This window comes from Ostrea edulis, chromosome 2 (assembly GCF_947568905.1).
Source record: "Ostrea edulis chromosome 2, xbOstEdul1.1, whole genome shotgun sequence".
NCBI classification, from domain to species: Eukaryota; Metazoa; Mollusca; class Bivalvia; order Ostreida; family Ostreidae; genus Ostrea; species Ostrea edulis.
Window position 1 is genome coordinate 94,184,634 of NC_079165.1, and position 24,694 is coordinate 94,209,327.

At 35.5% G+C, this 24,694-nt stretch overlaps 1 protein-coding gene across 1 annotated transcript; it reads right to left on the minus strand.

Moving 5' to 3' along the window:
- Nucleotides 1-3,606: 3,606 nt before the first annotated feature.
- Nucleotides 3,607-15,926, minus strand: LOC125680149 (arylsulfatase B-like). Its single transcript, XM_048919591.2, has 12 exons — nucleotides 15,881-15,926; nucleotides 13,595-13,701; nucleotides 13,080-13,186; nucleotides 12,862-12,956; nucleotides 11,266-11,367; nucleotides 9,793-9,886; nucleotides 9,283-9,380; nucleotides 8,280-8,419; nucleotides 7,837-7,895; nucleotides 7,595-7,736; nucleotides 6,073-6,260; nucleotides 3,607-4,119 (listed from the first exon to the last, which is right to left on the minus strand). The coding sequence occupies exons 1-12, from the start codon at nucleotides 15,914-15,916 to the stop codon at nucleotides 3,914-3,916; spliced, it is 1,374 nt and encodes a 457-aa protein (XP_048775548.2). The 5' UTR covers nucleotides 15,917-15,926; the 3' UTR covers nucleotides 3,607-3,913.
- Nucleotides 15,927-24,694: the final 8,768 nt, after the last annotated feature.

The window sequence follows — 24,694 nt, forward strand, 5'->3', positions numbered from 1 at the left end:
CTATTTTGTATTGCTTGTTGGAGTTATGAGATTGATCACTGTTCGTTATCTTCACCTTGCATGACAATGTAGTCTTCACCTAGATCAGTAGCTTTATTTCTTAATTGACAAAGTAAAATGTGTTATTTACTTTGTTTGTAGTATCATTATTATTATTATATTATTATTATTTTATTCATTTATAAAGCGCAAAATTACCTATAGTTTCTATGCGCTGTTGCATTCAACAAGTTGGTCTGTAAGAGCTCAACAAATCTTAAAACTAGAACTTTCGTAATTAAAAAGAAATCGAGTTAAACAATCAGAGGTGAAGCCGCCATGACATAGCGCTAACACACTCAAAACAGAATAACATATTAATATAGTATATATTATAAATAGAATATAGTTGTAAATGATGAAGTTTTGAGTGATTTCGTTTATGGTAGGTACATGTTGGTCATGTAATTAGTAGAAGTATAAAGGTATTCATATATCATATAATCCCAAAATTGTAGAGAAATTTAAATAAAACTACCAATGCTTCCTTGTAGAAATGGATTCCGAAGAGGAATGTATAACATCATTATAGCTGAAAGACATTGTGGGTCTATGCCATGTGCCATTTCGTAATTAAAAAGTTTTAGGATTTTTTATACACGCTATAACTGCTTGACTTAAACAGTATTAGTGTAGAAGAATTCACCACCATTTTAATAATCACTCTTCCTGCCTCCAATAGCCAGTAACAGTTCTCTTTCTGTATACTGACATGCAAACGAAACGCAACCTCCAATTTTCGGTGAAATTCTTATCATATTCGTTTATGTTTTACAATGATCTATTGCAGTGGATAACGGGGTTAATTTAGAGTTAGTCATCATTACTATAGCAGATTAATGCCAAGACTGCAAGGTGGTAACCATTGACATTTTTCTAGTTAAATAACGAGCATTTGTTGTTGCTCAAATTCATCGTTGTATAGAATTCATTACACGGTTTATTTGTGTCATAAGATGTTTTGTCACTCTTCTGGAAGTGCCAGACACAAAGTGGGTACAGTCTCTGGTGGGTTCGAACGCGATCGAAAACATCAAACATGTTCCACACACGCTCCATTGGCAAGACATCGGGACTGTGTGGGGGCTAAGGTAATTGTCATCATTGTGTTGGTGAATATATTCCATTGTATGTCGCGCTATATGACACCGAACATTGTTTTGCTGAAAATTAAATTGTTTTGGCGGACAAACAGCACGGCAACATTTACAGAACATTTATAGAGTACATTTGAGCTCTCAGTTGCCTTCAATGATTTAGCGGCCACTGTAGACCCCGTCTTCACATTATATAGCGTTACCACCACGAATGCACTCACATTCCACCGGGCAGTTATCTGCATATAACGTTCACTATACGACGTCAAAAAACGCGCCAACGTCAATCTGAGCGGTAAAGCGTGAATATTGACTCCTCCGATAAAAGTACACGTTGTCATGTATGCATAGCAATCACATGGCAACTATTGGAATCTCAATAATTGAATACCTTTGTGTCAGACTTTATCAAAGGCCATAGATAAAATTTTTACCTTGGTCAAGATTTACAATAAGAGCGTTGTTTGCAGTTGTATATATATATTACAGTAAATTGGTTTTCATTTCAATCATCAGCTGATGCCTCATTTTGATAAATAGGTGCGATATGAGCTGTCTTTAAAATATTTGAAAATTTACCAAAAGACAACGAAGGATTTATCAAATATTTGAAAACGCTTTGTGAATAGAGAAAGCAATACATTTTAGTATCTTAAGAGTTCCTGAAGTTTCTTGTTAAGAGATGAAAGATTGCCAAACTGTAGATCCGGGACTATGTAATGGTAATTCGGATTCTTGGTTTGTGGTGAAGACATTAGCAATAAGAGGCACATAATTGTTTATGAAATTGTGAATTTTATTTAACTATTACCTAGTAGGATTCTTTTGTCAATTTTCCCTGAAAGTCTTTTTTACCACAAACATTATTTCATAAAAATTGTGTTTCCCCAATGTAATATATATTGCTCACCTGAGCTAAAAGCCCAAGATAGCTTTTCTGATAAAATCTGTCCATTGTCTATTGACATTGGTGTTGGCGTTGTAAACTTTTCACAATTTCGTATCTTCTGCAACACAGTTGGGTCGATTTCAGTCAAACTTAGCATAGGGTATCCTTGGGTGAAGGGGATTCAAGTTTTTGAGGGTCATTGCCGAAAAAGATTAATGTTATGAAGAAACTTTCTAATACATGTATAATGAAAATTGAAGTTTGTATGAATATTTGCCCCTAAGAGTAGGATGGGGCTACAATTGAAGATGAAAGATGTACATGAGGATATATAAGGAAACCTTAGCCTCGAAAACAGCAGAGTCATCATAAGTCATATTAATATGCAAGCATAATCAGATAGTACAGAGATAGGATTGTTCAAATCATGACCACCGGGGGTATTGTGAGATCACAATACGGAGCATAATATGGAACAAAAATCTCCATGGGAATATGTATAAAATATATTTTTATCTTCTCAAGAACCACTGGTCATGATAAGATATCAATATGCCAGCATTCCAATGTAGTGTAGATTCATATTTCATCAAATCATGGCCCCTGAGGATATGGTGGGGCTAAAATAGGGATTCAAAGTTTTTTATGGGAATATATATACATAGGAAATTTTAAAACATTCTTATCAAGAGTTGCAGAACTACACTAAATCATATTAATACGCAAACATTCTCAATTTGTCTTGTTCAGTACAAATGTATATCAATTCATGTTTTTGCACTTGTGAAACAACAAGTAACATACTGTCACAATCAGGTGAGGTGGGGGAGTTCCAAAAAATGACAAAAGCCGGGAAGGAGGGTGGTATCTACAGGCGCTTGTTAAATATTTATATAATAAGTTATAATGGTTTTAAAACACATATGCATTAGTATGAAGAATATGAAAGAATGGATTCTGATGATGACTTCCTCGCTCTCTCTAAAATGTCTGCTTCCCTTGTTCATAATAAGCCTTATTTTACAAAATGCTGACCTCCTCATAACAATTTTCGCGTTTTAACAACATCCAAAAATATATAGTTTCTAAATTAACCTTATAAAGCGCATTTTGTGTGGAAAACAGATCATATATGTTTTAGGTGATTAGCTGTGATGCATCGACAGCGAAGTTGTGCAGGTGTGCAGGTGTGTGTATCTAAATTCAAAAGAAGTGGCTCAGTGGGAATATCAAATAAAGATTTTAAAATGCTAGCAGGCTTGTTTCAAAATCTTTCGTAAGCAAACAAAACGAGCTTGATTAATAACCACTCAAGAATTATGTTGATATGATAATCAATATTTCTGTCATTAAACACGACAAATTCATGTAATGAATTAGTACATCTGAGTGCATTACCGAGTGTACACCTTCTTCTCTTTGACCCATGGCACCATAAAATGGAAGAACGGCTATATTTTATTTTTAAAATGCTCCTTACATAAGGCCATCAAGGGCTTCTATGAAACCACATGATCGATTTGTAATTGCCTAAATTTGAAAATACCACTAACAGATTGGACTATTCTAGATGAGAAATAATACCATTTTCTTACATTTTATTGACATCATGATATGCAGTGTTACAAAAGCAGAGTAAGAATATTAATTTTATAATCTTCATTACAGGCTTGTAATATTGTACAGACTTTCTTTTAAAACTACGTACATGTTGTATGACTGTCCTAAATTGCGATGAGTTTGATCACCTTTTTTAATGCATTAGAATTCAGTTCCTTTGATTGTAAATTTCCCAAATAGATTATTCTTTGTGCATGTTGAATCATAGTATATATTAAGTAATTTTATGTAATGTCTGCCGTATATCCCATATCTATTAAACCTGCCATTACTGAGTACATCCGCACCACCCTTCCCCAGCCCCAGCAGTATAGAATCCGTCTAGTTCGTTGTTGGGACTGTTACAAGTGTATGGAGACATAGAAGGGACCGCTGCTCGCCTTTGAATTCTAACTTCCTTTTCTAGGTCCGCTTGAATGCTTTGAATGTCCGGAGTTGAGTCTCCATACAAATTGTTACTCTCTGTCACATCATCTAAAATGAAACATCGTCCAACTATCAGTATCAAACCATCTGGCTTTAAGACTATTTTTTAAGATGTTTGATGAAATTATTGAATTGGGTACAACTAGAAATACTACAAAACTTTCATGTTCTAATTTTTGCAACCATTGACATATCGTACTGGTGGTATTCTTATCTAACTGTTAAATAAACAATATGACTCGAATTAAGTAAATTAATTAGTGCCATCTTTTGTCCTTATAATACTTGACCGGGAATTGAAACTACTACAAAGATTAATTATATAATGCTACAAAGATTAAATACAGTGGCGGATCAATAAAGGCTACGGGGTTGCAACCTACATGTATCTCCCCTGTAGCTGAATATTTTTTGAAAAAATGGTCACTTCAACCTCCTTTTTAGGGCGGAAAAGATATAAACTGGGGTCGCATCCCCCTTTTTTGTTAAGTTCTGTTAGTGAACTACATACTTATTAATGAACTAACAGGTAAACATGTTTTTGATCGCAGGATCATCTACGTATTGGGGCACTTAGCCGGATTATATTATTCAATCAAGTGGTCTCACTTGTTACCAACAAATAGTTTTGAAATGCTTAATGATTTTATCAAACATGTAGAATGTTTCTTTCTGATATGACAAAAGGCCTTGTGTCACAGTAGGCGTTGGCACGATAAAGAACCACTCATAAGTGCCACAAAGTTTGATCTATATTCCATGCACAAGTACTCTGAAGTTGAAATAAAAAGATATGCTGGAGTTCCTCATTGACAATATCTTCATAGTCTTTGGTGATCAAGTTTTCATACAGTTTGTTGGTATTCTAATGGACATGAATTGTGCTTCTTTGTTACCTAATATATTTTTATATTCTTATCAATCAGAATTTATTCCAAAGCTTTTACATCAGAAGACATATCTTGATGTGGCCTTCAACTCGACATTTAGATATATCAACGACGTTTTATCTGTTAACAATAACCATTTTCACTCATATGTCGATTCGATATATCCCTGTGAACTCTAAATAAGACACTACATAGTCCTCCATATCTGCGTCGTACTTAGATACATGTAGTTCATTGAAAATTGATATTAACGGCAAACTACATGTAACAGCTCAACGTTATGACAAACGGTATGATTTCAGCTTCTCCTTTGTCAACTTGCCATATCTGTGTAGCAATATATATTATCACCTGCATATAGTGTTTACATCTCTCAACTGATTCGATACGCAAGAGCTTGTTCTTCGTATGATCAGTTTTCAAATCGAGGCAGGCTACTGAAAAACAAGTTGATGTTACAAGGGTTTCAACAGTCTCTTTTAAAGTCAGCATTTCGCAAATTCTATGGTCGTTATAACGATCTAGTTTGCCAGTACAACCTATGAACGGGTCAAATGCTGTCTGACGTGTTTCATGCCGATTATTAGGCCGTTCTTGGTACACTGATTTTGACTACGACCAACTCCATTTACCTGATCAAGATAGAGGGCTCACGGTGGGTGTGACTGGTTGACAGGGGATGCGTCCTCCCAGACACCTGCTCCCGCCTCTGGTGTACCCAGGGGTCCGTGTTTGCCCAACTTTCTGTTTTGTATAACTTATAGGAGTTGAGATTGATCACTGTTCGTTATCTTCACTTTTCTATAAATGACACTCACGACCGTAGCAGTGTGGTATCTGCATCAAAGCAATACCTATTGTAACACGGGACCACCATTTCTACGACCATATCCGAATGACCAGAAACTTTCACTTTAACTCTGGGTACTTAGTTAAGGAACAGTCACTACCTAGATGTCAAAAGTCCAAAAGATTAAGGCGGCCCCGGGACCACGAATCAAAGCTGGACCCAGCGAAGCGAGCGCCGTAACCCCTAGGCTGCCACGACCGGGCACCATTGCAAAAAAGTGGCCATAAATTTGGTTGATATTTAATGAAGATAAATTCCTACCCGATATTTTGAACAGGTACTTGTCGCTGATGGCCCGTTTGGTTCTGCCTGTTTTGCTTCGTTTCAACAAGTCCTCCAGTCGGTCCATAAAGGTTCTCTTCCTGCTGACTTTGGTGGCCGTGTACACTATGTTTCTGCTACCAATGGCTCCCTGAACGTATTTCCAAACTTCTGATCCATATTGCTTACTACAATGTTGACTCAGTGAACAACTTAATGTTTTAATGGCACGTATTTTGGTTAAAAAAATTAGTATCCTATCTGATTTTTTTTTTAAATATTGAATTGCTGTTAATAGTTATGAGTTTACATGCTTTTCTATTCCAACACATTTATGTTGTAATAGTACGTCAATGATAACAAAATAAACAACAGCCTTTTTTACCATTACATGCATCCCGATTGACTTAAGAAATGAAACGTATAATTCTTTATTTGAACTATCAGACAAATTTTTCGTTTGATACATGCATCAAATAAAGAATTATAAGTTTTATTTCTTATCATTTAATAATATATTTAAAAGAGAAAAACAAATAGTTTCTCTCATCAAAAAGCTTGAATTAACGTTTTTGAAATGGCGCGTAGGAATACATATTCGTAACAATGAAAACAACAACAAAACTGGCTGTGCGTTCAGGTCAGGTAGAGTTACTGTGCAGAATGAAATGGATTATACGCCAAATTAAAGGTGCAATGATTAAAAGCTGAATTAGATATAAAGGAAGAGAACAAGTGGTGATTGGATGTACATATGTATGCTACACTGCGTTCGAAGAGACGTTGAACACTGGCTGTGTCGTAGTAACGGTGGAATGCGACTCGGCCCCATTTCAATATCAAGTAAAAAGTATGACACTTTTTCATCTAAATTGCCGTTGTTAACTGAGCCCCATATAACGCAGTTTAATTTCATTAACATCTCCCAGATCAAAAGTGTTGTTACCGAACTCGTAAAGCAGACGATTCGTGTTTACAATCTGTATACTTCTACCAATCAGTCCTACGTCATCAAGTTGAATATTCTGCCACGTCATCACTTCTACATGTATGTGTGTTGTTTCTTTAAATTAATTTGTATTTTATTCATATCTTTGGTTGTGTTTATTTTTGGTAGCATCAAATGAATGAAAGGTGAAGGTAACGAACAGTAATCAATCTCATAACTCCTACAAGCAATACAAAATAGATAGTTGAATACATTCCGTTTACAATGCTTGTGTGGAAGTTCCCGTTCTATAAATAGCGCTAGAATTAGAATGGGTAAGACGCATTCCAGAGAAAAGTAGTCCCGCGTACTTAGTGCAGATGAACTCCGGACGATTTTTATTTTATTTTTTTTTTTGTTATTAAGAAATCAAACGAATTTTTCATCCAATCAGCATCGTTGTTACATGTAAGTCATCACTTTAAAAGTTATTAAATGATATATCAGAATGAAAATTTTTGCAATAAAACCAATTCACCAGTGTGAGACTGATAAAACAAACCACAAATATTATCACATTTCTTTTCCACATACATTACTCCATATATACTCGACGAAAGTGACGGATTGTTGATGTTGATGACAACTTTAGACCTAGCTGAAATCCCATTGTTAAGTAGCATCTGACTCTCGTCCACTCCATCAATACTACTTAAGTCGCTGTCAGAAGTCAGATCTGGTTTTTAATGATAAAAAAAGAAGTCTCACTTTGGACATACCACACATGAAAGTAATTACAAAATTCAACAGTGTTGTTTTTTTAATAGAAAAAGTACCTGCACTTCCTCCAGCCAAACTAATGAAGGTAGGCATCCAATCGCTAGCGTGAAACAATCTGAAAAAATGTACAAAATTTGAATATGAGATGTTTTATGTGGGGTTAAAATAGAATTTGGCGACTTTTATTGGACTTAGTTTTTTATTGATAATAACTCGTAACACTGCAACTGTTCGCGGTAGCTCTGTGATAAGAGCGTTCGGTTCGTTACTTGAGCTCCTGTTTTGAGTCCCACCCATGCCTTGACCGCGTCCAACCTAAGGTAACGTATGCTCTTTTGCCACACTGCTCGACATTAGAATTGAAAGTGACGGGTCATTCAGTTGAAAGCATAGGTCTACATTTATCGTATTTTACCTCTAGCTAGTGACGTCTCATACGAATGTACAAAAGGATGTAAAACAACAAAGAATTATGATATTGGGTCATCAAATAACTTACTCCTGGCTTCTGTAGCCTGACTGTGTGATTAAAGTCTTGCTGTATATAAATCCGGGAACACGAATTCCTCCTTCATAGTAGGTCCCTTTGGTGCCCTTGTAAGGGTTATTAAACCCTCCCTGTCTTGGAAGTCCGCCATTCTGAATTGTAGAAGATGCACAATATTTACGTTAATTATCTATGAGGATCGTGTATTTTATTATACCGGTAGAAGACAAATCTGTAAAGCTTACAAAAAACTTGAAACGATTACATGAATCGAAAGAGGGATGAGATGGGCAGGGAATTCACTCATTTCGGAGAAATTATCCCCACAATTTTTGTTATCAAAAATGGGGAGGGGTAAGTAGTATCCAAACTTCCGGTGCCTGTGCTAAAAAGTAGATCACGAGGTGTTTTTAATCCAGTTAAAATGTAAATATAAGGAATATTTTTCAGTTTTGAAAGTATATGAGATGATACACCTCAATCCATTCCTCTTCACACAGGCGTATACCGCATAGCGGGGGTTTTCCGCGGGGTGCTAAATTTGGCTTATTTTAGTGGTTAGATAGCTTTCCGCCAAAATTTCACACGCCAAATATGCATTCTTCTCCGCCAAAATTTATTCCGGTAAAATTTTTAGCATACCCTTGAGCTAGCAAATCGCCCAATTTTAGACCCCCGGAAAAAAAAACCGTTATACGGTATTACATGGAGGGCTGTGTGTGCGTGCGTGCGTGTGAGAGCCGCCACGACAAAACCAGGCTTGTTGAGATTTATGTCATATTATTGAGAAAACGGCGTTACAAGAAATGTTAAACATTACGTTTTTTATTTTTCCCGTTGTTGATTGTGTATTTATATTATGTATTTATGTATGTTTGTTTTCTTTATGGAAAAACACAATAACCTCTGTAGAACTTTCTTCCATCACATGAAGCGGATTTAACTTTAAGATAACTGTCATTACTTTTATATTCTTCCCGACAAGTATAGCCATTCAAAACAAAAGCAAACGTACGTCAGATGTGAAAACGATAATGGCGTTTTCCAACAATCCTTGATTTTCTAGTTCAGTGTGCAGATCCCCGATGGCTTGGTCAAGGGCGGTCACCATCGCTACAAAAACAAACACATGGATATATATACATATCTATTGGCCATAACGATTCAGATCTCCGTTTTATTTGGGAGACAAAATGAATTACTTAAGAATACCCTATAGCAAAATCTGACCTTATTCAGAATTTCTCAGTTAAATGCGTATCGATCCGTAAAAAAATCTTTTAATTTGCTAAGTTCTAGATCCATGAACAAAGTGAAATAATTTTACTCCAAGCTATTGTAACCAGACCACTTTGTGGCGGTAATTTGTTTCTCACGATCTACAATTTTTATGGCCATAATTTGTTTAATGCACTTGTATATAGAAAAATATATTGAATATTACCAACCATGCCTTCTAAAAAGATTATTAATGTACATTTCATTTGAGTTTTCTTGCTGAGATGTTACATGTACATGTGCCCACCATAGAAAGTAGATCTATCCGTGGTAACCGTCGATCCGTCTGTCTCTGTGTATGCCCATGTGCCAGGATACTTGTCTTTATATTCTTGTGGAGCCTAAAGAGTTAATGATATCATCATACAATTATAAAATTGGTATGAGGGTGACAGTAATTTTCTCCTTTCCGATGCAAGAATTTCCCCCCAAGAGTAGCGCTTAGAGTTCTGACAAAATGACAATTGGTTCGAATCAAACGTTTGATAACTTATTATACTAGAAAAGTACTCATAGTATGAATTTGTATTAGATTCATTGTGACATATAAGAATGTTACCTTGTTACTTAACATGTTGTATTCACGCCTTGAACTCAAGTACATGTACATTAGTTCAAGAATAAACTATTATTTAAAGAATAGAAACTACACTAAAATCAAAGAAAGAGGTGATGGATAGCACGTGTATACAATTATGGACGTCATTGTAAGTCGGCGTGGAGTGACATCGATTGATTGGAAAAGTTTGTCAGGTCGATATTTCCTGTCGGAAGCCAATGTTACATCTAGATCTGCATGTATTGTATTTTGATTGTAATTGTTCTCTCTCTCTCTCTCTCTCTCTCTCTCTCTCTCTCTCTCTCTCTCTCTCTCTCTCTCTTCATGTATATAACTTTAACACATGTAATATACTTTTGAATACATATTTATATATCACAAATTCTTAGCTATATAGTAATCAGAAATATTGGGAGCGCGAGGCAGATATTCGATCATCTTGTGAGTTCTATGTACTGTTTTTATTTCCATGAAATTAAATAATTCGACGTTTTCGGACTGGCTGAGATCCAACAAACTGGGGGGGGGGGGGGGGGGGGGAGGGAGAGAGAGAGAACGTTATATTGACTTTCAAGTGCCTCCAAGGAAAATATAGCACTTTATCTTTCAAACATGGGACCAAAAATGAGTTTGGAATTCCCACATTGATACTCTCATTTGGCATTTTCTCGCTTGATACGATGCTTAGCTACCGTAAAAGTACCATAATCGCCTCTCTCTCCTGGTCCGGTAAATAGTTTACAAATATACTTTGAGGGTAGCTAAAGCATCGTACTGACCGACAAAAGGTCAATAACTGATTTATTATGTAATTGAATAGTTTGAAACATTGAGACCCACAAAACGAGACCTGCTTGGCCATCTTTGTTTACAGATCTATAGAGTGCAAGACCTAGTCGAAAATGTTTAGAGACGCGAAATTTCATTGGATGAGCAATGGTAAAGGTACATTGTAAATTTCATGTAAATAAAATTGATTTTTGAAAATATGACTTAAGTCCACAGATTTTTCAACTTTGTCACACTTGCCTCTAGTTTTTAGTTTTCAGTACAATATCAAATCATAATGATTTCAATTAAATTTCTTTAATTTGTTGTGCTTTTCATAGACTACGTTTAAGCATGTAACTTCATGTGAAGTAATTAGCATACATAACATACCATTAATGGGGAGTGTGGAGTTTGGAAAGCCAGATACATAAACAGCGGCTGAGATTTGTCATGGTTCTTCACAATCTCCTTAGCTCGCTTAACATACTCAAACTGAAAGGATTTAGAAATTGTTAACAAAAGAATTATCATTCTATATCAATTCATCAACATCACACATTGCACATTGGCATATACCGTGATCTCTCCAAAATTGTTTAACAGTTTTGGCTACGGTATTGTTAAAATTCAATCTCACGTTTATACACCAAAAGGAAGTGCATCTTGAGATTTGTTTTAATCAATCGTATTAGAAATATACAATGAAAGATAAAGGTATTATGGGTATAATCTTTATACGAAGTTCCAGAGTCACGGTAGACGATGGAACAATGATAAAGAATCTTCACTGCTGCGGCCCTTAGCGCCATGCATAGGTCTAAATTTGTGGCACTTCACCTGCAGCTGTTTACGTCTCTCCAAATAGCAAATGGAGAGTAGAACAATATACAAAATGAGAGAATACAATGTGTATAAAATACATGTCGACAGGCTGGATAGGACATTAGAATTATCACGCCGCCTAAACAATCATGACTTAGATATGATTTGTTTGAAAGTCAAATGATTAAACTACCATATGGAAAAGTTAAGATAATTCTTTAACCCCTTCTCTACCGTACCGGTCAATTTGACCGGTGGCGCGTAAAAACAGGGCAACGCAAAAGGAGTGCCTCTAAATCTTTGAAACTACGGTCATAAGATATATGATCTATATATCATATTTTTGGAAATTTTCTCTATTTTTTTACTATGTAAAAATCAATAAAGTAAGTAAAGCCATTAGATTAAAAAAAGCATTTAAAGTGAAGGATGGCTTCGTCTAAATATGACGCAACGCTTTTTCGCAAGGTCATTTTCCTCCTCGATATGATATTTTTTATTTTCCTTATGAATTCAATATTTTTTATGTTTTTGAAAAGCATATATTCCCTGCTTTCAGAAGATATAAGAATTATTTTTAATGCCTGACAAAGTTATAAGAAAATAGCAATTTTTTGCACATGTACGTTTTCTTACGATTTTATTTCTCAATGTTTAAACTTATCGGCGTTTTACCTATATTTATATATGGAAATAGGGAAAAGTAAATACAGCCTGTAAAAGTAGAGGAAATTTCCTTTTTGATGGGCCCTTATTCGTGTTATAATTCTCGGTAGTTTTTATATTACGATAAAATGAAATTGGGACATGCTGCGCGGTTTTCTTTAAAATTAGCGACAAAATGTTGCTTTCGTGATTATATTTTGCCACAATTTATGACGTTATATATAAGCGTAACGTAAAGTGACACCAGTACCGTGCGCTTAGTGTCTATATTTCACATCTGTAATCCATAGTTAACAGAAAATCTATGTTTCACAAGCGTAAACTATAATTAACAATGAAAACAATCATTAGCGATTGCAAAACATGGTTTATCTGATAAATACGGTTTCACGATTGTTAACTACGGTTTACAAGTCTGATAAATATAGTATCACAATTTGTGAAACTAGGATTAACAATTGTGAACAGGTGGTGACAAATGAAGTAAATCTGACACACCGTCGAATATCCATCTACGTCCTCTGTGGGATAGTCAGGGTTCTGTGGATCAAATGCCGTGAGATTTTTCCAAAAGTCTTTCACATTATTCTTTCCTGAAGAAACACATTGTCAAACAAACATACATATCAAGTAATTGTTACATCAAATAATTATTAATTAAGACTGGCAAGTAGAAGTACTGATACGTCATTTTGAAAAATAATTTTTGTATCAACCAGATGTGTATGTGTAGTAGTTTTCGCCGCCGCCATAAAATCCATAGAAGGAGCTAAACCCTCGATATGTTGGTGTGACTTCCTCCTTGCAAAATCCTAAATGCCATCTGAAATAAAAGCATAAATGTAGTTGGGAGATATTAATCCCCTATGGGGGAATCACGAATGTAGGTGCACCATACACAATGTCCCCCTCTGAAGAGCCGAACTACGCGGCAAAAGCGCTAAGTGTAATTTTAATTAAATGAGGATCATGTGTACTTAGTCATCGTTGGATATTTTATATATATATATATATATATATATATATATATATATATATATATAATGAAATTATTATCTAAAATATAAGTATTCAATTATCAAACAGCACACCGGCATATATACAAACTATTATTAAATTTTGCATAAGGACTAATCCCTAACCCTGATGTCTACCATCGTGATGGTTTTAAACTTATGGAAAAGTATATAAAATCTAAAACTGGGGTACCCGGAAAAAGATAATTCCTTACTTGCCGATCATATGTGCAGCATATCCATAGTTAGTTGTGAGTTTCTCCGCGACTGTCTTGAAAGTACTGTTTATATAGGCAGGTTGACTTTCCACAAGAGGACCATCCTTGATAAATGATAATGACATATAAAGAGCTATGACTATGAATGAAAGGTGAAGATAACGAACAGTGATCAATCTCATAACTCCTATAAAGAATACAAAATTAAGAGTAGGGCAAACACGGACCCCGTCCCTTGTTGAATGATCACACCTGCTATGAGCCCTATATCTCGATGGGGTAAACGGAGCAATCCGTAGTCAAAATCAATATATATAGACAGATAACGATATCAATTACAACAAATTTAAACCGTAATTTAGAGAGATATCATGGAAATATAAACATACCCAAAGATATAGTAATTTTGGATGTACACTGTATATCAAATGGAATTTATCAGTATTATGGAAAAACGACATTGTAAACCAACTTTTTTTTGGAATTGGGACGACTTTATTTAGCAGTGATAAACTGCTTTGCGACGACTGCTATTTTAAACAAATTAGAGAACGAGTAACGTATTGGTTCGCGGCAAAATATATTTGCGACGGTGAGGTTCTCGCGAACTTCTCCGATATTTCTCAAACGTGGATAATAGTTGGTTTACAGTATCACCTTCCCATAAAAAGGAATATGTAAAAATGTGACACAATTGCATAAACTTTGTTGTACACTTCCCGAAGCGTGAAAAGGTGAAGATAACGAACAGTGATAAATCTCATAACTACTATAAAGAATACAAAATTAAGAGTAGGACAAACACGGACCCCGTCCCTTGTTGAATGATCACACCTGCTATGAGCCCTATATCTCGATCGGGTAAACGGAGCAATCTGTAGTCAAAATCAATATGTAAAGAACAGCCACAATTGGTACATGTATAAAACATGTCAGACAACATTTTACCCAAGGACAGGTTGTATTGGTAAATTAGATCGTTATAACGATCATACAATTTGCAAAATGCTAATTTTAAACGAGGCTGTCGAAACCTCTATAACATTAACTCATTTGTTATTAGCCTGCCTCGATAAAATAGAATTACCATGCCCAGAATAAGTTCTTGTATATGGAATCGGTTGAGAGACTTAAACACCATATGCAGGTACTAATGGGATATTACTACATGCACATGGAAAGTTTTAACGATAGAAAAGCTGAAGTCATCCCGTTTGTCATACAGTTGGGTTGTTAGTTTGCCGTTAACATCCATGTTCAATACAATATCTAAGTAAGAAGCAGATGTGGAAGGCTGTGGCATCTTTTGTTTCGAGTTCACCGGGATATACTGAATCAACATATGATTTATATGATTATTTTTAATATATAAAACATCGTCGATATTCATGCATGTATCTAAATGTCGAGTTGATGGAAAAAGCTTTTTGTCTTCTCGTGTAGAAGCTATGGATACATTTGGCATCGTAAGAATATAAAAAAAAAACAAAAAACAGGTCAGCTAATAAACAACTTGTACCCATGGAAATTCCAACAGACTGTTAGAAGACCTGATCACCAAAGACTACGAAGATATTGCTACATAAAAGGTGAAGATAACGAACAGCCATGAATCTCATAATTCTTATAAGCAATACAAAATAAAGAGTTGGGCAAACACGGACCCCTGGATATACCAGAGGTGGCATCAGGCGTCTAGGAGGGGTAAGCATCCCCTGTCGACCGGTCACACCCACCGTGAGCCCTATATATTGATTATGTACCACAGCGGTGGAACGCTAAACGGTTGGAAAGAAAACAGTTTTGGTTGGGAACCGAACGATACATAATTTTCACGGAACGATTCTCATCAGCAATAGAATGAATCTTATTGTGTACTCCAGGTCATTACCTACCCATATTTAGTTGTGAAAACGAATGTTATGGCCTATATTTGAATTTCTGCTATAATTCCTATTCGTTTATGTAATGAAATCGTTGATATTTAGAAATAGAAAGATGTTAATGCTATATTCATGTTTCAAACCATATAAAGTACTTGCTAATCAGTTTACAGTTTGTGGTGGAAGAATGTAAAGTGTTAAAGAACCTAAGACTTTGGGTCCAATCGCAAAAATGGGATATTTTATCCAATGTCGAATATTATCGCCCTTTCTAGATGAATAGCTGCTATATTTCCCATCATAATGATACTCATATCCTCTCCAAATTTCGAGCATCAAAAGTAGCAGACGAACTTTTCTTGATATTGTGCATAAAACATGCTACACTGTATATACTCACTTGAAGTCCGATTTTATGGGCATATCTTCCTGTCATGAAGGCAGCCCTTGAACTAAAAAAAAATATAGCATACAGTGTATATTGTTTAACTTACAGATAATTCTTTACAAGCAAATGACTTTGGACTTTTAATGAAACCCTGGTTTACAAGAAGAATTTGGCCTTCATATCAACACTTAAATGAAATGCAGAATATTGTAAACTATTTGTTACGATTGTCATATGTATACGTGTAGTAGTGTTAGTTTTAAAGAGGATAAACTGTGTAGAGATAGTTGTTACATGTGATATAGTGTTATTTGTACTCACGGAGTGTAGAGATAGTTGTTACATGTGATATAGTGTTATTTGTAGTCACGGAGTGTAGAGATAGTTGTTACATGTGATGTAGTGTTATTTGTAGTCACGGAGTGTAGAGATAGTTGTTACATGTGATGTAGTGTTATTTGTACTCACGGAGTGTAGAGATAGTTGTTACATGTAATATAGTGTTATTTGTACTCACGGATTGTAGAGATAGTTGTTACATGTGATGTAGTGTTATTTGTACTCATGGAGTGTAGACTGTGTAGAGATAGTTGTTATGTGATGTAGTGTTATTTGTACTCACGGAGTGTAGAGATAGTTGTTACATGTGATGTAGTGTTATTTGTACTCATGGAGTGTAGAGATAGTTGTTACATGTGATGTAGTGTTATTTGTACTCATGGAGTGTAGAGATAGTTGTTACATGTGATATAGTGTTATTTGTACTCACGGAGTGTAGAGATAGTTGTTACATGTGATGTAGTGTTATTTGTACTCACGGAGTGTAGAGATAGTTGTTACATGTGATATAGAGTTATTTGTACTCACGGAATGTAGACTGTGTAGAGATAGTTGTTACATGTGATATAGTGTTATTTGTACTCACAGAGTGTAGACTGTGTAAAGATAGTTGTTACATGTGATATAGTGTTATTTGTACTCACAGAGTGTAGAGATAGTTGTTACATATGATGTAGTGTTAGTTGTAGTCACGGAGTGTAGAGATAGTTGTTACATGTGATGTAGTATTATTTGTACTCACGGAGTGTAGAGATAGGTATTACATATGATATAGTGTTATTTGTACTCACGGAGTGTAGACTGTGTAGAGATAGTTGTTATGTGATGTAGTGTTATTTGTACTCACGGAGTGTAGAGATAGTTGTTACATGTGATGTAGTATTATTTGTACTCACGGAGTGTAGAGATAGTTGTTACATGTGATATAGTGTTATTTGTACTCACGGAGTGTAGAGATAGTTGTTACATGTGATATAGAGTTATTTGTACTCACGGAGTGTAGAGATAGTTGTTACATGTGATATAGAGTTATTTGTACTCACGGAGTGTAGACTGTGTAGAGATAGTTGTTACATGTGATATAGAGTTATTTGTACTCACGGAGTGTAGAGATAGTTGTTACATGTGATGTAGTGCTATTTGTACTCACGGAGTGTAGAGATAGTTGTTACATGTGATATAGTGTTATTTGTACTCACGGAGTGTAGAGATAGTTGTTACATGTGATGTAGTATTATTTGTACTCACGGAGTGTAGAGATAGTTGTTACATGTGATATAGAGTTATTTGTACTCACGGAGTGTAGAGATAGTTGTTACATGTGATATAGTGTTATTTGTACTCACGGAGTGTAGAGATAGTTGTTACATGTGATGTAGTGTTATTTGTACTCACGGAGTGTAGAGATAGTTGTTACATGTGATGTAGTGCTATTTGTACTCACGGAGTGTAGACTGTGTAGAGATAGTTGTTACATATGATATAGTATTATTTGTACTCACGGAGTGTAGAGGTAGTTGTTACATGTGATGTAGTGTTATTTGTACTCACGGAGTGTAGAGATAGTTGTTACATGTGATGTAGTGTTATTTGTACTCACGGAGTGTAGAGATAGTTGTTACATGTGATGTAGTGCTATTTGTACTCACGGAGTGTAGACTGTGTAGAGATAGTTGTTACATATGATATAGTATTATTTGTACTCATGGAATGTAGAGATAGTTGTTACATGTGATGTAGTGTTATTTGTACTCACGGAGTGTAGAGATAGTTGTTACATGTGATATAGTGTTATTTGTACTCACGGAGTGTAGAGATAGTTGTTACATGTGATATAAAGTTATTTGTACTCACGGAGTGTAGAAATAGTTGTTACATGTGATGTAGTGTTATTTGTACTCACGGAGTGTAGAGATAGTTGTTACATGTGATGTAGTGTTATTTGTACTCATGGAGTGTAGACTGTGTAGAGATAGTTGTTACATGTGATGTATTATTATTTGTACTCACGGAGTGTAGAGATAGTTGTTACATGTGATGTAGTGTTATTTGTACTCACGGAGTGTAGAGATAGTTGTTACATGTGATGTAGTATTATTTGTACTCACGGAGTGTAGAGATAGTTGTTACATGTGATGTAGTGTTATTTGTACTCACGGAGTGTAGAGATAGTTGTTACATGTGATGTAGTGCTATTTGTACTCACGGAGTGTAGACTGTGTAGAGATAGTAGTTACGTGTGATATAGTGTTATTTGTACTCATGGAGTGTAGAGATAGTTGTTACATGTGATATAGTGTTATTTGTACTCACGGAGTGTAGAGATAGGTATTACATATGATATAGTGCTATTTGTACTCACGGATTGTAGACTGTGTAGAGATAGTTGTTACATGTGATGTAGTGTTATTTGTACTCACGGAGTGTAGAGATAGTTGTTACATGTGATGTAGTGTTATTTGTACTCACAGAGTGTAGACTGTGTAGAGATAGTTGTTACATGTGATGTAGTGTTATTTGTACTCACGGAGTGTAGAGATAGTTGTTACATGTGATACAGTATTAGTTGTACTCACGGAGTGTAGAGATAGATGTTACATGTGATGTAGTATTATTTGTACTCACGGAGTGTAGAGATAGTTGTTACATGTGATATAGTGTTATTTGTACTCACGGAGTGTAGACTGTGTAGAGATAGTTGTTATGTGATGTAGTGTTATTTGTACTCACGGAGTGTAGAGATAGTTGTTACATGTGATATAGAGTTATTTGTACTCACGGAGTGTAGAGATAGTTGTTACATGTGATATAGAATTATTTGTACTCACGGAGTGTAGAGATAGTTGTTACATGTGATATAGAGTTATTTGTACTCACGGAGTGTAGAGATAGTTGTTACATGTGATATAGTGTTATTTGTACTCACGGAGTGTAGAGATAGTTGTTACATGTGATATAGTGTTATTTGTACTCACGGAGTGTAGAGATAGTTGTTACATGTGATATAGTGTTATTTGTACTCACGGAGTGTAGAGATAGTTGTTACATGTGATGTAGTGTTATTTGTACTCACGGAGTGTAGAGATAGTTGTTACATGTGATGTAGTGCTATTTGTACTCACGGAGTGTAGACTGTGTAGAGATAGTTGTTACATATGATATAGTATTATTTGTACTCATGGAATGTAGAGATAGTTGTTACATGTGATGTAGTGTTATTTGTACTCACGGAGTGTAGAGATAGTTGTTACATGTGATATAGTGTTATTTGTACTCACGGAGTGTAGAGATAGTTGTTACATGTGATGTAGTGTTATTTGTACTCATGGAGTGTAGACTGTGTAGAGATAGTTGTTACATGTGATGTATTATTATTTGTACTCACGGAGTGTAGAGATAGTTGTTACATGTGATGTAGTGTTATTTGTACTCACGGAGTGTAGAGATAGTTGTTACATGTGATGTAGTATTATTTGTACTCACGGAGTGTAGAGATAGTTGTTACATGTGAGGTAGTGTTATTTGTACTCACGGAGTGTAGAGATAGTTGTTACATGTGATGTAGTGCTATTTGTACTCACGGAGTGTAGACTGTGTAGAGATAGTAGTTACGTGTGATATAGTGTTATTTGTACTCATGGAGTGTAGAGATAGTTGTTACATGTGATATAGTGTTATTTGTACTCACGGAGTGTAGAGATAGGTATTACATATGATATAGTGCTATTTGTACTCACGGAGTGTAGACTGTGTAGAGATAGTTGTTACATGTGATGTAGTGTTATTTGTACTCACGGAGTGTAGAGATAGTTGTTACATGTGATATAGAGTTATTTGTACTCACGGAGTGTAGAGATAGTTGTTACATGTGATATAGTGTTATTTGTACTCACGGAGTGTAGAGATAGTTGTTACATGTGATATAGAGTTATTTGTACTCACGGAGTGTAGAGATAGTTGTTACATGTGATGTAGTGTTATTTGTACTCACGGAGTGTAGAGATAGTTGTTACATGTGATATAGAGTTATTTGTACTCACGGAATGTAGACTGTGTAGAGATAGTTGTTACATGTGATATAGTGTTATTTGTACTCACAGAGTGTAGACTGTGTAAAGATAGTTGTTACATGTGATATAGTGTTATTTGTACTCACAGAGTGTAGAGATAGTTGTTACATATGATGTAGTGTTATTTGTAGTCACGGAGTGTAGAGATAGTTGTTACATGTGATGTAGTATTATTTGTACTCACGGAGTGTAGAGATAGGTATTACATATGATATAGTGTTATTTGTACTCACGGAGTGTAGACTGTGTAGAGATAGTTGTTATGTGATGTAGTGTTATTTGTACTCACGGAGTGTAGAGATAGTTGTTACATGTGATGTAGTATTATTTGTACTCACGGAGTGTAGAGATAGTTGTTACATGTGATGTAGTGTTATTTGTACTCACGGAGTGTAGAGATAGTTGTTACATGTGATGTAGTATTATTTGTACTCACGGAGTGTAGACTGTGTAGAGATAGTTGTTATGTGATGTAGTGTTATTTGTACTCACGGAGTGTAGAGATAGTTGTTACACGTGATATAGTGTTATTTGTACTCACGGAGTGTAGAGATAGTTGTTACATGTGATATAGTGTTATTTGTACTCACGGAGTGTAGAGATAGTTGTTACATGTGATGTAGTATTATTTGTACTCACGGAGTGTAGAGATAGTTGTTACATGTGATGTAGTGTTATTTGTACTCACGGAGTGTAGAGATAGTTGTTACATGTGATATAGTGTTATTTGTACTCACGGAGTGTAGAGATATTTGTTACATGTGATATAGTGTTATTTGTACTCACGGAGTGTAGAGATAGTTGTTACATGTGATATAGAGTTATTTGTACTCACGGAGTGTAGAGATAGTTGTTACATGTGATATAGAGTTATTTGTACTCACGGAGTGTAGACTGTGTAGAGATAGTTGTTACATGTGATATAGAGTTATTTGTACTCACGGAGTGTAGAGATAGTTGTTACATGTGATGTAGTGCTATTTGTACTCACGGAGTGTAGAGATAGTTGTTACATGTGATATAGTGTTATTTGTACTCACGGAGTGTAGAGATAGTTGTTACATGTGATATAGTGTTATTTGTACTCACGGAGTGTAGACTGTGTAGAGATAGTTGTTATGTGATGTAGTGTTATTTGTACTCACGGAGTGTAGAGATAGTTGTTACATGTGATATAGAGTTATTTGTACTCACGGAGTGTAGAGATAGTTGTTACATGTGATATAGAGTTATTTGTACTCACGGAGTGTAGAGATAGTTGTTACATGTGATATAGTGTTATTTGTACTCACGGAGTGTAGAGATAGTTGTTACATGTGATATAGTGTTATTTGTACTCACGGAGTGTAGAGATAGTTGTTACATGTGATGTAGTATTATTTGTACTCACGGAGTGTAGAGATAGTTTTTACATGTGATGTAGTGTTATTTGTACTCACGGAGTGTAGAGATAGTTGTTACATGTGATGTAGTGCTATTTGTACTCATGGAGTGTAGAGATAGTTGTTACATGTGATGTAGTGTTATTTGTACTCACGGAGTGTAGAGATAGTTGTTACATGTGATGTAGTGCTATTTGTACTCACGGAGTGTAGAAATAGTTGTTACATGTGATATAGAGTTATTTGCACTCACGGAGTGTAGACTGTGTAGAGATAGTTGTTACATGTGATACAGTGTTATTTGTACTCACGGAGTGTAGAGATAGTTGTTACATGTGATGTAGTGCTATTTGTACTCACGGAGTGTAGAGGTAGTTCTTACATGTGATATAGAGTTATTTGTACTCACGGAGTGTAGAGATAGTTGTTACATGTGATATAGTGTTATTTGTACTCACGGAGTGTAGAGATAGTTGTTACACGTGATATAGTGTTATTTGTACTCACGGAGTGTAGAGATAGTTGTTACATGTGATATAGAGTTATTTGCACTCACGGAGTGTAGACTGTGTAGAGATAGTTGTTACATGTGATGTAGTGCTATTTGTACTCACGGAGTGTAGAGGTAGTTCTTACATGTGATATAGAGTTATTTGTACTCACGGAGTGTAGAGATAGTTGTTACACGTGATATAGTGTTATTTGTACTCACGGAGTGTAGAGATAGTTGTTACATGTGATATAGTGTTATTTGTACTCACGGAGTGTAGACTGTGTAGACATAGTTGTTACATGTGATGTAGTATTATTTGTACTCACGGAGTGTAGAGATAGTTGTTACATGTGATGTAGTGTTATTTGTACTCACGGAGTGTAGAGATAGTTGTTACATGTGATGTAGTGTTATTTGTACTCACGGAGTGTAGAGATAGTTGTTACACGTGATATAGTGTTATTTGTACTCACGGAGTGTAGAGATAGTTGTTACATATGATATAGTGCTATTTGTACTCACGGAGTGTAGAGATAGTTGTTACATATGATATAGTGCTATTTGTACTCACGGAGTGCAGACTGGGTAGACGTAGTTGGATTCCAGTATCACCCCGGCTTTCGCCAAAGCATCAATATTCGGAGTCTGAACTTCAGGGTTGTTATAGCCAATGTCATTATTTCCTGAAAAATGTGGGGTCCTTATATCCGTTTACCACACATTGATTATTTGGTTTAAAGATAATGCTACAAATGGAAATAATTGATATATTGACCAAATACTTGTCTGTCGAGGCTGATGTTATTTTCCTTACCCATGTCGTCAACAGCAATGAAAAAGATATGGGGTTTCGTATTTGCAGCATTTTGTCCGTCTGTCTGACATACATGAACCGTGAGGAACCACAGCATGATCCATCTCGGTGCTTCCATGGTGAACATTTAATTTCCTAGAATGTTCATGAAATTTCTACACACTGCTAGCGACCGATTCACAATAACCACTAAATTTTACGTTACTACATTTTTATATATTTGTTTATCTTGTATCTTAAACTTTTACTGACCCCGTGTTTACCAGATCACTGAGCAGTTTCAATATCGTCATGAAACCCATTACTTAATACGTTCTTTATCGAAAGATCACGGGTAAACTGCTTGCTGCTTAGAAAATTTGGTCATTGTCGAATGCCGTCGTGTTCTCATAGAAATATTTTGATGTTTTAAAGGTTTATCAGATTTGGTTCAACGCAGTGTGGGTCATACCATCCATCATTGTAAAGCGAAATATTGAAAATCTTAGTAGGCGTTTCACAGTGTGATATTGTTTGTTAATGTAGCACGTATAACACGCAGCAAGTAGCCCCATGGGGATCTGGGTTAGAATAGGTCCTCAGCACCCCTTTCTTGTCGTAAGAGGCAACTAAATGGGGCGGTCCTTCGGATGAGATCGCAAAAACCGAGGTCCCGTGTCACAGCAGGTGTGGCCCGATAAAGATCTATCCCTGTCCAAAGGCTGTAAGCGCCGAGCATAGGCCTAAATTTTGCAGCCCTTCACCGGCAATGGTGACGTCTCCATAGGAGTGAAAAATTCTCGAGTGGGACGGTAAACAATATACAACCTACATAAAATGTATAATACGAAAGCGTATTAGTGCCACGTTTTTACTTTTTATTAATTTATTTTTTTTATATTTTACAATTTAATCTGTAAAATTTACACTTTAATCTGTAAATTTTACACTTTAATCTGTAAATTGACACTTTAATCTGTAAAATTTACAGATTAAAAGTGTCAATTATTAAAAAAAAAACCCACAACTAAACAGTAAAAGCGTGGCACTAATACCTTTCGTAGCATAGATAACTACACAGCAAGTACATGTTTGTCAAAATTTATTGTCTTCGGACGTCTATGGTAATAAAGAAGAAAAACTTGTTACACAATGAATTCAAAAATATTATTAACTACTTGTAAACACCTAATTCACATTAACAGTTCACAAAGTGAGCATTATATCACTTTACTTAAAATCATCTGACGTATGTGGCACAAGGGTCCGTGTTCACATCCCAATGGTCCCAAAATTAAATCCCTTACATGCCAAAAACGTTTTTAAAATATTTTATAATAAAGTGAAATAATTCCAAAAATATTTTATGTACAATTTGTCATTTTACATTTGTGTATTGTTATGTCTCATTCCAGAATCTTTCACCCTCTGGAGACGTCGCCAGCTTTAGGTGAAGTGCCATAAATGTTGAACTGTGCATGACGCTTAAACCTGGGTGATATTTACCACGGACATGGTTAGAGTCAACAGACTACGGCGTTTATGTTTACAGTACATACGGACGTGCCATTTTTTTTTTGTACGGACTGTCATAAAGAGGTCGGGCTAAATCCGTACGATTGTTCGAACACCATGCAATTGTAGAACAGTCCCTGTGCGGTCTCTGCAACTTTCAGTTCGAAATCGTACCAAGCCCTCAATGAACATAATGAAATACATCTCCAATTTGGTTACAGTTGCATAATATAC

Excerpts from the sequence above, each read along its gene's own strand:
- LOC125680149 (XM_048919591.2), bottom strand. The coding sequence starts at position 15,916 with ATGACAGGAAGATATGCCCATAAAATCGGACTTCAA. Across the intron at positions 9,887-11,265 it reads CTCCACACTCCCCATTAATG|GCTCCACAAGAATATAAAGA; the intron begins GTATGTTATGTA and ends TTAACTCTTTAG. Across the intron at positions 6,261-7,594 it reads TCGAGTATATATGGAGTAAT|TAAGCAATATGGATCAGAAG; the intron begins GTATGTGGAAAA and ends TCAACATTGTAG.